General features: G+C 42.2%; 1 protein-coding gene across 1 annotated transcript in view; it reads left to right on the top strand.

Annotated features, from left to right (window-relative positions):
• Positions 1-15,594, top strand: part of TNKS (tankyrase) — a 216,640-nt gene that overhangs the window by 32,379 nt on the left and 168,667 nt on the right. The window contains exon 4 of the mRNA XM_043972387.1: positions 11,011-11,235. Coding sequence (XP_043828322.1) covers positions 11,011-11,235 — 225 coding nt within the window. The remainder of the gene's footprint in view (positions 1-11,010; positions 11,236-15,594) is intronic.

Genomic DNA, 15,594 nt, shown 5'->3' with positions numbered 1-15,594 from the left:
CAAAACCCCCCCTCACCCCCCCAAAAAAATCTTATGAAAACAAATGTTGAAAACTATCTTTACATGTAACTGGAAAAAAACCCCATGTAACGGGAAAATAATAAAATACTTTTATGATTTAAAAAAAAAGCCCACTGCTACTGAAAATCATTCAGCACAGTGATTGAGTCCACCAGCTGTGGTGACATTCTGTGTCCTTATTCTCTTGCGTCACTACTGAATGGCTTTGCAGGGGTGCATTTATTTGCCTGTCATCAAGATTGGCCATCTTAGTATGTAGATTTCGGTTTCTGTTAAATGCTCTTTTCATTTACCTGATTGTAGTTATTATGTTAAACAGAGGAAAAGACAAATGGCCTTCAGCCTCTTGTGGCCTCCAGCTTTTCCTGTGGCTCGGGGTACAAAGAACATCCAGAACCACACCATTTTTAGGCCATTTAGAAACTGGAACTTGGCATGGAAAGAGCACTGGGTATGGATGTTCAAAGACTTGGGTTTAAGGCTTAGCTTTGCTCTTGGCTACTTATGTGACTGTCTGCCAGGTGCTTCACTACTCTGGTCCTCAGTTTCCTCGTCTTACAATGGGGTTACACTCAGTGACCCTTTGTGTCCCCTCTAGGCTAAATCTCTGAATCTGTCCAAACATCTGAGATACTGTCCAAAGATTGAGTATATACACAACTAGAGCAAGTGAGTTAAATCCATGTTGACATTTGAATCAGTCAGTTAAGTTTTTATTATAATTATCCTCCTTGGTGTCAGGTACTCAGGTGTTGGGCATAAAAGTGAGTTAATCCTTGTCTTTGTGTAGCAAATCCCCCAATATACCCTGATTGGAGGGAGCCCCTGGTAATTGGGCAAATTGGGAAAGACCTCTTGAAGCAAGTGGCACTTGATCCGAGCCTTCAAGGGACCAGGGCTTTTAAGGATGAGAAATGAGGGAGAAGAGCATTCTGGGCTTGGGGAAGAGCCTCTGCAAAGGTGGGAGATGGAGTATTATGTACAGGAATGGCACGTAGGGTATCCTAAGGAGGTAGAGGGCCTTGTGGGGTCTCCCTTAATGCCAGTGACTGCGCCTCTGAACTTCTATCCAGTTTATCCTCCCTCCATCTTGTTTGTACAGAGTTGTTTGCATGTTATCTCCTCCATTAGAATTGAGCTCCTTGAGAGGAGGGAGTGTTTTTTATTCCCAGAGTTTAGCACAGTGCCTGGCACATGTTGTTGTTGAGTTCTTTTGATGGTGTCTTCTCCAGCTCATTTTACAGATGAGGAAACTGAGGCCAACAGGGTTAAGTGACTTGCCCAGGGTCACACAGCTAGGACGTGTCTGAGCCCTGGCACATAGTAGGAGCTTAATAAATGTTTGTTGACTTAAGTTATGTCTAATCCGTCTGGAAAGGTGAGTTGGAGCAAGGTTTGAAAGGGCTTAAAATGCCAAACAAGGATGTTTGTATCATATCCTAAAGGCAGCGTGGTTGTTTGCATGTTGCATCCCTTCTTAGACTGAGCTCCTTAAGGGCAGGGCCTGTCTTTGCTTTTTTGGGTCTCCAGTGCTTGGCACAAGGTTTGGCACATAGTAAGTGACCAACTCTGGGTTGTCAGTGTGGGTGATACCCTAGATAGAAATAGGGAAGTTAAAAGGCAGGGTAGATTTAAGGGGAAGATCGTGAACTTTGTTTTTTGTGTTGAGCTTGAGGTACCTATGTGCCATCCAGGTGGAGGTGAAACTGGACAGCAGAAATCGCAGCTATTGCCAGAGGGAGGAGACCAGAAGAGTTAAAAACCTGTCTTAGGAAACGTTTGCCACATCGCGTGGAGCACGTTGCTAGCTAAGGACAAGTATCAGCACAGAATAGAAAATGGTTTCTGAGTCAGACTCGCCCTCTTTCTCTTTCCTGTACTCTGGAGGACACCATCATCCATCTGCTGAGTCACCCTGACTATACCTCCTCTTTCATCCTCAGCTTCTCCTGTGCTCTCAGCCCACATCTCCATTCTGCAGCCAAGTCTTATTCCTCTTTTCACAGTGTGTCATCCTCTCGGTCTGTTTCTCTCTACTCACAAAGCCCTGACGTCACCCTTGGCCAGGGGGCTGTGGAGAGTTGGGAAAGGATAGCAGAAATAACCAAGATGGCACCATACCTTCAGGAGGTGAAGCCCTGGTGAAGGAGGCCTTTGCCTTCCTTTTCATAAACCTGATACTGAGCCATTATAGCCCCTCCATCTGCTCTGCCTTTGTTGTTGTTGTTCATCCTCAGTTCTGGAAGAGGACCAGTGACATCATTAGGGTGATATCTTGACTTGGGTGTGAATTGGCTTTAAGTGAGGCAGAACTGGGCAAAGTCATCATCACTCTTGCCTCCAGAGTCATCAAAGTCCAGTGGCAAGACAAAAGTCCGATGACTGGCAGTGGCAGTCTTTCTCAGGCCTTAGTTTGTTTGAGGCAATGCCCAATCAGTGACCAAAGGGCTTGTTTAGAACTGAGGCAAAAGATGGCCTAAGTTACCATCGCAAAAATATCATTCTGGGAGGGGAAGATCCTTAAAGTCTCTGGCCAGACCAGAAAACAGCTGCTTTTCATATACATTATAAGTCATCAAAACCTAAAAATGAACCAATGGAGGCTTGGGTTAGGGCCATTCTTGGCCATTCAGTGAAAGCCAGGGAGTAATTTGGGTTTAAAAGCTTAGTCAGACAGCTCCAAATGAAACTGGACCAGACATTGCCTCTGCCCTTTGGAAGCCACAAATTTGCATCCCTAAGCTTGGAGCTCAAGTGCTTATTCATGAATACCTTTCCTTGTCCTAAGAGATAGCATAAAAGAATTGAAATCTAGGCATAGTCTTTAGTATTTCCCCCACATACCAGTCTTGTTACTTATTAAAAAAGACTATGACGTTAATTTGACAGTACTTGTACTCCTTGAAGCCAGGTTGGCTTTTAATGAAAACTATTTCCTCATCTTGATATTTGCAGACCCCTGCAGATTCACAAATATGCTTTAGAATTGAGGTTGTAATTGAAGTCAGTAAAAAATTGCATTCCAGGAGACAAAACCAGGAGCAGTGGGTGGATATTGGGAAGAAGCAAATGAACACTTGATGCTGGAGAAAGCTTCCTAACCATTAGAGCTGGCCAGAAGTGGAATGGGTTACCTTAAGAGGTGTAAGATTCTTCCCTCCTGGAAGGCCTTCAGAAACAGAATGGACAGGCGCTTGTTGGGTATGTTATAGTGGCCTAATGGCTACTGGGCTCCCTTCCAGCTTTCAGATTTGGTGATTTCTTGACTTGTGTTTCTTGCCTTTGTCATCCAGTTCTCCATTGGGAGTCTTTCCCTTTCTCTCTGTTTCTTAATATTCCTTGGGGAGCATTGGAGCAAATAGGTTGGCTGTTCTTCACTCTCTTCAATGTGACTGCCCCATATTTTTTTTTTTTTACACTTTGCATCAATTTTCCTGTGGTATTTCTTTTAAAAATCCAGCTTAAACAATTCCCCCCCCCCAACATTCTTACATTCTTTTGAAGCTATTGTATGGCAATGAGTCATGGAATAGACCCTGTTTGAAGTTGAGGTCTCTTCCACCCCCACCCCCCAAGGGTTGTGGAGAATGAGTGTGCTTATCCAAAGATTTGTGGCCAAACCTGTGTTTTTTGTCAGAAGTTCATTTATAGCTTCCTCACTGAGAGGAAAACAACCCCTGCTCAGTAATTCTCTGGAACTCAGCAGAGATGTGTCAGAGGCTCGAGAGAATGGGCACCACAATCAGTGTGCAGCAGGCAGGTGTGACTGCAGAGGATAGGAGCTTGCAGGCCCCGTTTTAATCCCTAGTCCTCCCCTTGTTTAGCATTGACTGATTACTTATGGGTTACAATCTAAGATAGCTAATTGGAATGCAGTATTCTTAACCCTAATTTTCATAACTATTCTTTGAGTTCTCAGCTAATAGGAGGTGACACAGGGACAGTCCTTTCCTTATATGGACACAGCTCAGAAGAGGACCTTATTGAGACCAGCTCAGGGCTACTTGAACCAAGTGATCTGTCTGCTGGAGGGAAGGGGGATTGAGACCTGAATCCACAAACAGGTCCAGAAGAATATAATTTGAATGGTGCTGGCTATGTCCTACTGAGAGGAGACCATTGCTCCTTTCCTCACACTCACCTTCTGATCTAGAAGCTTTAACATCTGGATTCTCAATGAGTAAAGACACCTTGGTTCTGTAGCTTTGGGTTTTTTCCCTTAGTGATCCTGGCTTCTAGTAGGAAATACAAAGTGGTCTTTGACTTAGTTAAGGCCAAATTCGTCTCAAAGCTGACTAGCAGTGCTTTGTTTCCTTTTTCAGAATCATGATGGTTGCTTTTCAGAAGGTTCAGATTGATTTGGATAGAAAACCAGTCAGCAAACTTAAATGAAGTGCCTACTGTGTGCTGTTCTATGTTGACTAACAGTCTGTGCACTCAAGGTACTTAGATTCCATTGGGGAGATACTGTGTATGAGCAGCTGTGATTCTCTGCCCCTTCTGTCCTCTGGAGAATGAGAGCATAGTTTAGTTTGCTCTGCTCTTTTGCCCTTGGTTTCTTGGCAGTGTTAAGGGGTAAAATTCTAGCTAAACTGTCTAAAATATCTAATGAGTGGTCGCCAATAAATTATAAGCTTTAGCAAGAGTTAGACTTTTAAGCATTTATTAAGGAAAAGAAGAATTTGGTAAAGAGAGAGAGAAAGGCCTAGATTCCTATCTATTAAAGGGAGAGCACATTTCTAGCTCCGCTCTCCACCAGAGTCCAAAGGGCAGAGAGCCTCCGTCTCCTCCTTCCTCCTCCCACTAGTCCGCGTCACTTCCTGATACCAAAGACTCCTGGTCTTGCCCTCAAAGACCTTCGCTTCATGGGCAGAACTCTTCTACAGTTAGTATCCAGCAGGTGGCGTTATTCCAATCGTTACAGTCCCCCCTGTTGTTCCTCAAGAAACAAAATGTTTCCTTGACGGAACAGTAAAAAGAATATAATAACTATTGCTAACTAATAATATGTGAACAACAATATAGAAAAGGAAGAGAGGAAAGTTTTGTCCAGAGGGGCGATTTTTTTTTTTGTCCTCATGAACCGACGCTTTGACATTGGTCTTGCAAAGAGAGGGCCTCTGCAGAGAGTACATATTACAGATGGTGTATATTATAACCGAAAAAGAAAAGAGAAAAAAACAAAACAAAACTGTTCATTTAAAGTCTCTGAAAGTCTTTTCTCAGATGTCCTCTAGGTGTAGTCGTGGAATGGAAGTCTTTTCAGGGGTTGATGTGTGGATACTGGTAATCAGCCAGGAAATTTCCTACAAAATTGAGCTTAACACAACTTTAAAATAGCTTTGTCAATAATCAAATCAAACAATGAAAGTTCTCAAAAACATGTCTAAGGGAATTCAGAATCTTAGTTGTTACACATGAAACATATAATAAAACAAAAATTGAAACATTCTTTAAAATTATAATATTACTATTATATATTATATAATATTACTATAGTCCCCCCCTTATGGAGGGTAATTGAGAAGACAATTGCTGTGATATTAATTTTTCAAAATAATTTTTATCTTTGTTTCATCACTTTTTGCATCATCTGCCTAATCATCCTCATGCCATTATGAGAAATTTAAAAAATCTAATATAATTGGTAACAGGTGTCAAGGCCAAATTCAACACTGTATTTATCATGACACCTGAGATAATTATGGGGGTTACCATAAAAGAACAGAGAAATGATGGGATATGAGCATTCCCACACTTGAGCAATATGTACTGCCCATACAGTATGCCAGGCTTAAAATAGGTGGATGGAATATATGTCCATGCCACCGAACATATTGGAGGAAACTGAGTCAGACTTAATCAGATGCATGGGATTGAGATGTCCATGGCATCAGGCATATAGGAGGGAGCATAGAAGCCAGGCGTAGAATAAGATGGGTGGGATGAATACTTCCAGCCATCTGTACAATATTGTGGGGAAAAATAAAATAAAATATTAAACCAAGAGAATCCAACCTCAACATTAGTCAAAAGCCGTTCCCTCGGCCATACCTTGACTTCATGCATGTCTCCCCTCATGTGACAATTCAGTGTCTGCTCTTGCATGTATTCCTCTTGTGATTGGATGGCATCTTGGCCAACTGGCATCTGATAACTCAGAATAAAGGCAATTAATGTCTTAAATGATAAGTTCCCATAATCCAAGTCTCATATGGATTTAAAAATTGAGGATAATAAATGATTGCAAAAAATGTGAATACATCTTGACTCAGAACACAATATATAATTATGCAACAATTTCAAATAATACCCCTTTTTTTTACTTAGTATACAATTACTTTTTTGAAAAATCTGAACATATTTAAATAAAAGTTAAAGCACAACACAATCTCAAAGACAACTTTTACAAATGTTCCCCTCTTTTTTTTTTTTTGGAATATGCTTATCAAAAATAATACTTCTAGAATCAATTTACACTTGCCATGGCAAACAATTTGCCAGGGAAATGCTTTAAAGAGTTTGATCAAATAATCAGTTGAGAAAAAAAATAACAAAAACAAACAACTCAGAATATGGGAGCACAATACTCCTAGAATTAACATTGTATTATGAAATCAAAACCATCTTGCGATGTTTCAAAATTAGATAGATGAATGAATAGAAGAAAATACACATGGAACAATAAAATACAGTGAAATTCAAACTAAGGAAATCTAAATGAATATGAACTTAATATCAATAAGAGTATTATAAAATATAAACTTGATCACATGACTATAAAAAGCTTTTACAAATATTCTCCTTGTTTTAGAAACTAAGTATAAGACACAATCTCAAAAGCATTAAAATCTCTATGAAAATAAACCCATACCATTAATTTCAAAATGTATATGTAATAGTATAGAAATCCTATGTAACCTCTGAACTGATACTATTAATAATCTGAGTGAATTTAGAACACTTTTGATTCCGATATCTAAAATCCCCAATACTCATATCAATACCTTGCTGCTTACTTCTACATTTCTGTAAAATATATACCCTTCCATGGCAAAAGAAGCGGAGTCTTGAACTATGGTGATGATTGTCATTCTTATTCAGCTTAAGTTTTTCTTCTTTAACCCCTCTATATTGTCTGTCAGTCTTTTCACCATACAAATGCTTTATAAGATTACTAATTAAAGACAAAAGCAGGTTAGCAAAATTATGAACAAAACGAGCATATCTGGAATTTAAAGGGTTTTCTAAGGTTGTCTCAGAAGCACAGCCAGGCTGGGGAAGGGCTGAGCCTGAAGCTGCAAATGTAGTTAGAGAAAGTTGAGCATGCGCATTAGATCTTTGGACTTCCCGGGCAGGGGAAGCAAAGGGCTTGGCCATGGGGGGAGTAGAGGGTGGGGTCTGGAGAGGAGGGGAGGGACCAGCACAATTTGAATCAGACTTGATTTTGAACTCAGGCCTGGATTCCTCTTCCCCCACTTTGCCTCCAGGTGCTAGGGGATTAAAAACTTCTAGAGGGTGGGTCATTGCCTCCAGGCATGCAAAATTAGAGCAACAATTCGAAAAAATTTAAAGGAAAACACAGCCAGTACTCCAGTACTTAGCAGTTAAAGGGAGAGGGAGGGGAAATTTCTTACCCAACCAGAAGATCAGAAGACTGAAGTTAAGCTTTCCTCTTCGTGGTCAGCCATCTGTTAAGGGCTAAAATTCTAGCTAAACTGTCTAAAATATCTAATGAGTGGTCGCCAATAAATTATAAGCTTTAGCAAGAGTTAGACTTTTAAGCATTTATTAAGGAAAAGAAGAATTTGGTAAAGAGAGAGAGAAAGGCCTAGATTCCTATCTATTAAAGGGAGAGCACATTTCTAGCTCCGCTCTCCACCAGAGTCCAAAGGGCAGAGAGCCTCCGTCTCCTCCTTCCTCCTCCCACTAGTCCGCGTCACTTCCTGATACCAAAGACTCCTGGTCTTGCCCTCAAAGACCTTCGCTTCATGGGCAGAACTCTTCTACAGTTAGTATCCAGCAGGTGGCGTTATTCCAATCGTTACAGCAGCCTCTCTGGTTTGTCCTTGTTGAATTGGAATTTTCAGACCAAATAAACCCACCTACTACGATAATCTTTACAGACAAAAAACCCTAAACTACTGCTTTTCAATCAAGAAACTTTATAATGTTATGGGTGGACTGTTTAATTCTCTGTTTTATGGTTCAGGTATCTTCCAAGTTCTAAGAAAAGTTTTAATCTGTAGAATTTTCAATGTTCTTGGGGCTTTATGTAAGCACACTTTATGAGGACCACACACATCTTGGAAAGTTGAGTAGAACTCTGTTGCAACATATGCACATTTTCCAAAAGACAGTGAATAGGTAGGTACGTGCTGACGTTCTAGAGGCCCAGCTAGGCTGTGAGATCTGGTTGCTTTGGCTATTTTATCACTATCCATTTTTATCTCACTCTTGGGAATCTTTAGTAGAGGATCACTGTTCTAATTTTGTAATGTTAAGACTGGGAGAAAAGATATCTTGTTTGACAGAAATATTCTTTGTAAACTACCATATTAGAATGCATGTGTTTTGCATGACCCAGTGTACTAAAATAAATCTGTAATGAGCTATCTTTTATCTGGTTTAGAAGCAAGCTGGCTATGAATCATTTTTTTCATAGTTCATTGTCTTTCTTTCTTTTAGCACTTAATTTAGGTAGTAATTCTATTCCTTGGATGGAAGTATCACTTCTTGCCTTTTAATTTTTTTATTTAAAATGCTGTTTTTCAACATTGATTTTAATTTTTAGGGAATTTTTAGCATGGAACTAGGAACACAAGCCCATAAAACTGGGAAAATTTAAAGTAAAGGCTAGAAGTAAAAAAATTTTAAGATATTTTAAAATTTAAAACTGTAATCTTTAAGTTACAATTTTAAAATATTAGCATTTGAAATGAATTGTCTGAATTGTTTTCCCTAATCTCTAAAATGACTCCCTTTTAAGTTACCTGCTTAATTCATTGACTTTAAGTTGTCATTCTCTATAAGATCTGCCTTTTTTTTTTTACTGCATTTTGTGAAATTGTCCTTCTTTGTCTTTTATGACCCTCAAGTTTTTTGAGTCTTGTGCTATCTCCACTGTTTAATTTTCATTTTCCTTCATCTTTCCTCTAATCTATTGGCTTTACCCTAAAGGTTCGTCCTTGGCCCTTTCTATGAATCTAGTCTTTCATTACCTGACTCGGCTTACATACTGTGGTTTCATCTCTTACCCATGATTCATTCTCAAGACTGATGACTCAGGCTCTGACTTCTCACATACACTCATGCTTGTGCTTGCGCTTGTTCTCTCTTGCGCGCGCTCTCTCTCTCTCTCCCCCCCCCCCCCCCCCCCCCCCCCCGTGCCTTATATGGCTCCCCTGAAACTCTTACTAAGTTCAAAATAGAGTTTGTGATCTAGCAGTCTTTGATGGCTCACTTGTAACTATGGGCCTCCTTCCTATCCCCCCCTTTTGTTTTTTTAAATAAAAGTATTTTATTCTTTTCCAGTTACATGTAGAGATAGTTTTCAGCATTTGTTTATTCTTTTTTTTTTTCCCCTGGATTTGGAGAGCCTTTTCCATCATGAGTCCTTTGGATCTCTCTTGTACCATTGTATTGGTGAGAAGAATCTAGTTTATCACAGTTGATCAACACACAATGTTGATGATACTGTGTATAATGTTCTTCTGGTTCTGCTCATCTCACTCATCATCAGTTCATGCAAGTCCTTCCAGGTTTCTCTGAACTCCTCCTGCTCATTGCTCTTACAGCACAATAGAATTCCATTACCTTCATATACCACAACTTGTTCAGCTGTTCCCCAATTGATGGGCAACCCCTCAATTTCCAATTCCTTGCCACCACAAAAAGAGCAGCTATAAATATTTTGGTACATGTGGGTCCTTTCCCTTTTTTATAATCTCTATGGGGAAAAGACCCAAAAATGGTATTGCTGGGTCAAAGGGTATGCACAGCTTTATCGCCCTTTGGGCATAGTTCCAGATTGCTCTCCAGAATGGTTGGATCAGTTCACAGCTCCACTAATAATGTATTAGTGTTCCAATTTCCCCACAGCTTCTCCAACATTTATTATTTTCCTTTCTTGTCATATTAGCCAATCTGATAGGTGTCAGATGGTGCCTCAGAGTTGTTTTAATTTGCATCTCTCTAATCAATAGTGATTTAGAGCATTTTTTCACATGGCAATAGATAGCTTTGACTTCTTCATCAGAAAACTGCCTGTTCATATCCTTTGACCATTTCTCAATTGGGGAATGACTTGGATTCTTATAAATTTGATTTAGTTCCCTATATATTTTAGAAATGAGGCCTTTAGCAGAAGTACTGCCCATAAAAATTGTTTCCCAGCTTTCTGCCTCCCTTCTAATTTTGGACGCATTGCTTCTGTTCTTCCTATCCTTTTTATTTCTCTTAATAGTACTACTGATTTCTGATGGGAGAGAAAACTTGGCAGCATCCTTGACTTTTTTTCTTCTTAATCCCCCAAATCATTGTACAACTGCTACATCCTGTCGTTTCTTTATTTACCACTCTTCTCAGATTTACCTGTTTTCCTTTTCTTTTCTCTGTGGTTTGAGTTTCAGTTTTTTGGAGCTTATGGGGAGGAGGTGGGTTTTTTCCCATTAAAGATTGGGAAATGAGTTGTTCAGGTATTTGTGAGTGATGGAAAACATGCAAGCTGCACTTTCAATGTTGCTTAGCAGCCAAAGGAGAAGAGCTTTCTTCTCAAATCTTGTAAGGTGGGATGGCAAGTGTTTGAATGGAATCCTGAATTTTATTCTTATAAATTAAATTTTTTTCATCCTGTTTCATTTGTTTATGTGAGAAGAATCATTCCATTGGCCATTTTTATTTATTTATTTTATAGCTTCTTAAATCTTTTCTTATTTGAAACAGCAAAATGTAGGTCAACATCTAAGATTCCTTTTTCTTTGTTTCCAGGTTTTGGAAGGAAGGATGTGGTAGAACACTTACTGCAGATGGGTGCCAATGTCCATGCCCGAGATGACGGTGGGCTGATTCCTCTCCACAACGCCTGTTCCTTTGGCCACGCCGAAGTTGTGAGCCTGTTGCTGTGCCAAGGGGCAGATCCAAATGCCCGGGACAATTGGAACTACACGCCTCTGCATGAAGCATCTATTAAGGGGAAGATAGATGTGTGCATTGGTGAGTGTGAGCAAGGGCACGCACTAACCGCCTCTGGCCTCCAAGGCTGGGCATTGTCTTACACTCATTTGCTGGCCACTCACAGCTTATATAGAAGAGTGGAATTTTCTCCTGTTCCTGATGTGGAAACCATTGCTCTTTAGGGTACATGGAGGAGGCATTGATTTCGTCTTCCTCTTTGGTTTAAGAAAACATTCTTTTCAGTTAAAATGCAAGTGGGAGGCTGGGAATCTGAAGTCAAGCTCAGCATTAACTCTCCAGATGCAAGCCAAATTCTAGCTGGCACACAGCTCCATTTGGATGGGTTACAGCTGTCAAATCTCATTTATAATCCTATTTTCAACCTTGGCCGCCATGAAACCCAATCTATAGTTAGACATACCGCTGGTATTTATGCTGGTGGTGATAGACAAGGTGCCTGAGCACTGAAATTCAGTTTTTGTTTGTTTTTAAACATGTGTGCCACCACTGGAATCGTCTTTCCATTTTATTAGTGTTTGGAGCACCTTGAATAATGGTTCCACTGGAGTTGTTGCCCAATGTAGCTTTATGTCTTCAGCATGGCTACTGATCCTGAGCTAGCTACTATCCCATTTATTAAGCCCTTACTCTGGCCCAGGGTCTGTGCCTTGCTCTGGGGATATGGATAAGAGCCCTACCCTCAAGGAGGCTGCATTCTAATGGGAAGGGACGGTACTTAAAGGGGAACTTCTAGGGGGAGAGGGAGAGGACGGGGCCTTAGAGCCTGCCCTAGGTCGTGGTGAGGAGACAGTTGGGAAGTGACCTGGAGCTTGGGGCCTCTGCAGGTTTGTGCTGTGGCGAGAGAAAAAAAGCCATTCCAAACCTAATGGAACGTTGCAGTCGTTTTACGTGTAGCTGGCTGCTGTTACATGGCATTTAATCTGTGCGTCTCTGGTTTTTTCTCTCCTCTTCTCTCTGTTTTACCTTCTTATTTAGAAGCCTTTAGTTTAAGATTTTCAGTGTAAGCTTCTGGGGGGGGCAGGCAGGGATGGCTCCTCTTCGTGACTCGTCAATAACTGCCCTGCTTTTCCCTTCATTCAGTCCCTTCCTCACTGGCTTCCTCGGCACTCTGTTTATTCTCCAGGGTGACTTTATCATCTAGACCAAGTTTTACTCCTTCAAGCTGGGATGGACCAACAAGCGTCATCGGACACAGTCATGAAACTGTTGGTAGTGTTTACTCTGAGCATGGCCTTCAGTTGCTTGTGCCCTCCCTGCTGCACCTTCAGTGGGGCATTGGCCAGTGCTCAGGGGAGTTACCTCATTCCGTTATGGTGGCCACTCCAGACCGCTCCTGTGCCCACCTCCCTTTCAGCAGGCAATCTTACCTGCTGAGGAGTGGATTGAGACCCCATCAGCACAAGCTGCCACAGCTTCCCTCTTTTCCATTTCTGAATTTCTCTTTTGTCTTTTACTTCTCTTCTCTCCCCTCCCCTCTCCTCCCCTTCCCTCTCTCCTCCCCTTCCCTCTCTCCTCCCCTCCCCTCCCCTCCCCTCCCCTCCCCTCCCCTCCCCTCCCCTCCCCTCCCCTCCCCTCCCCTCCCCTCCCTTCTTCCAGCTAGGATCGGAGGAAGCCTGCTGCCTCTTTCCCACCTCTTCACGTGGGGGATCTCATTTGATCCTCACCTCTCTGAAGTCTACATAGTTTAGGCATTATACCCCTATTTTCCAGACTTTCCATTGGCCGTGAGTGCTCAGTGAATATTTTAAACTGAATAACAAAGAGTTTCATGTGAGCAGAGTGCAGTAGTATCTGACAGACTAGCTAGAATTTTAGCCCCTTACAAGTGTAAGGTTTAAGCCTTGGATCTCCCCTGTGCCTGCTGTCTCCCTCCCTCCTATCTCTCTGCTCCCCGGGTCACCAGACCCATTGAGTTCCTCATTGTCATTGGAGGAAGTGCCTGCAGCCTTTCTCCTTGTACTTTTGGGCAGCTTCAAACCAACCTTTCTTTGAAAGAGCTGGAGCCATAGTCCTGTCTAGGAACCTTCCATAGCTCCCTGTAGCTCTGAGGACAGGGTTTGTTACCATTGTTTGGGTCTTTCTCAGACCCTTTGGGAGATGGGCTGTCTGGTGAAGCCCCTGCTCAGAATGAGACTTGGAAATGAATAAAATGAGATGCAAAGGAAAACAGTGACGGAAATACAGTGTGAGATACAGTTCAAGGCCCTTCTGGAATCTCTCCAGGAACCCTTGCTTAAGAATTCCCTCCCACTCTTGGACTCCTTGGTTACAATGTGGCTCCACCTTCCTTTTCAGCCTTGCCTCCTATCCACCCCTTCCTGTACATTACCTTCCCCCAGCTGTGAACATGACCTTCGTTGGACGATGCCCTCCTTGCTTCCCCCTCCTCCTCAGGGCTTCTCAGAATCCTGATGGGCCTTTAAACCTCCCTAGAGTTTCTGGGAAGCCTCTGCTAGTCAGCGTTCTCTCCTTCCCCAGAGGACCGTGTTTGATTTTGTTTCCCTGTCGTGTCCCCCTGGAGAACATTTGAAGCCAAGAAGATTTTAGAATGTCTTGTCCCCAGATGAGCCTGGTCCTTGTTAGGAAATAGGAACTTCATATGTTTTAGCCTTTTAAAAAAGGCATCCTCTAAAATTCACCCTTAAAGGTTTCTTTCTTAAGCCACTTTTCCGAGGAAAAGTTAGCATGATTGAGTTTTAAGGAGATAATTTACGGAACAGCTAGGGTTTGGGACCACATTTGAGGTCAGAGGCTTTAAAAAGCTGGCCCTTGGAATTGGTTTTGAACTGGATCCATGACTGTGTTTGCATTTTAATAGAGATACAAGACACTGCTTTAAAGTTAGTTCCTTACTTACTGGATTTTGTGTGTCTGTGGGAGAGCGAGGGAAGCACTGGCAGCTTTGCTTTGCTTTGCTTTTTGGAGGTCTGGTGTAATCTCTTTGTATCTCATTTAAAATAAATTTGTTAGTCATGCAAATCACTTTTCACATAAAACAGCTTCTGTCTGACACACTCACACTTAGTTTTTTGTCATTTTAAACTGTTAATCCGATGGAAATAGAAGAGCCTTCCTTTGGATTAGAGTTTGGTCCTGGTGTGCTCATTTGCTATCTCTGAACAGAAGATTAGAATGAGAGACAGCCCAGTCTCTGCAGACCACCGTGACCTGAGGGAGGCTCTCAGGAGGGGCTTTCTTCTTTGCTCCTGCCCTCTGTGTCTTTCTTTACCCCATTGCCCCATCACTCCTGGCCTTTGCCTTCTGGGGCCAGACCTCAGAGGCCTAACTCTTCTGGAGCACGACAGCTTCTCAGGGACTTGGAGACAGTTCTCATAGCCTTCTCAACACGACCTCTGTTCAGTCCACTGGCTCTCAGACAGCACAGCCTCAGGCTTGCCAGCCTTGAGGGGTCCTTTCTGAGATGGTGAGAATCAGCACTGGACACACTGCTGCTGCTGCTGCTGGTGGTGGCCCAAGCATAGGGCCCCACTTTTCTCATGAGAATTGGGGGAGCTCTCAGCTCTGCCCATCATCTAAATCCTGAGAAGGAAAGTCTGCTTTTTAAAGGCCTTCGAGAGTGCAGGATAACTTCTTGTAACATCTTAGTTTTTCTTTTTGGGGGGCTATTTTTGGACTTGTCATGTCATTGGTGTAGGGATCTCTCTGTGAAGAGAATCCTTCTCTCTGCCAGGGCTGGTCAGATCGTGGTCCCCATCTTGGGTCTGAGTTGCCAAGAACAAGGAGGGAACATCCTTTTAAAATGACGTGTGCATATGGACATAGGCATATGCATTTAGAACTGTACCTTGAACTGAATTTCCATTTGGAACTTGTCACTTAATCTCTGGGTTTGGAATGTCAGCAGCTGCTCTGATGATAGTGGGGAACTGGGTATCTGCCCAAAGTCATTGGCTGCAAGAGCCGAGTGAAGATTCCTTAATCCATTTCTCATCAAACATTGGTAATTGACATGGACTTGAACGGGGTATATGATTTTTGCTCCTGAAGATGCAGCTTAACCTCTGCTGGAATCCTCATTGAGCCGTAGCCAGAGAAGTTCTCCGTAAGAACAGTCTAGAATCTCTCCCCCAAAAAGATGGACAGTGCTGCTGATTAAGTAAGTAGTAATGTTTTCAGGTGACTTACGTTTGGGCTCCTTTCCTGATGGTGGTGGCAGAGCAGCTTCCAAGAGGTAACCTATGAGGCAGCTAGGTGGCGCAGTGGATAAAGCACCGGCCCTGGAGTCAGGAGGACCTGAGTTCAAATCCAGCCTCAGACACTTGGCGCTTACAAGCTGTGTAACCCTGGGCAAGTCACTTAACCCCCATTGCCCTGCAAAAAACAAAACCTAAAACAAAGAAGTGCCCTATGAAGTCA

This window comes from Dromiciops gliroides, chromosome 6, assembly GCF_019393635.1.
Source record: "Dromiciops gliroides isolate mDroGli1 chromosome 6, mDroGli1.pri, whole genome shotgun sequence".
In the NCBI taxonomy this organism is placed as follows: domain Eukaryota; kingdom Metazoa; phylum Chordata; class Mammalia; order Microbiotheria; family Microbiotheriidae; genus Dromiciops; species Dromiciops gliroides.
Note: the sequence above shows the minus strand (reverse complement) of the source record. Positions and strands in the feature narration are given on the sequence as shown.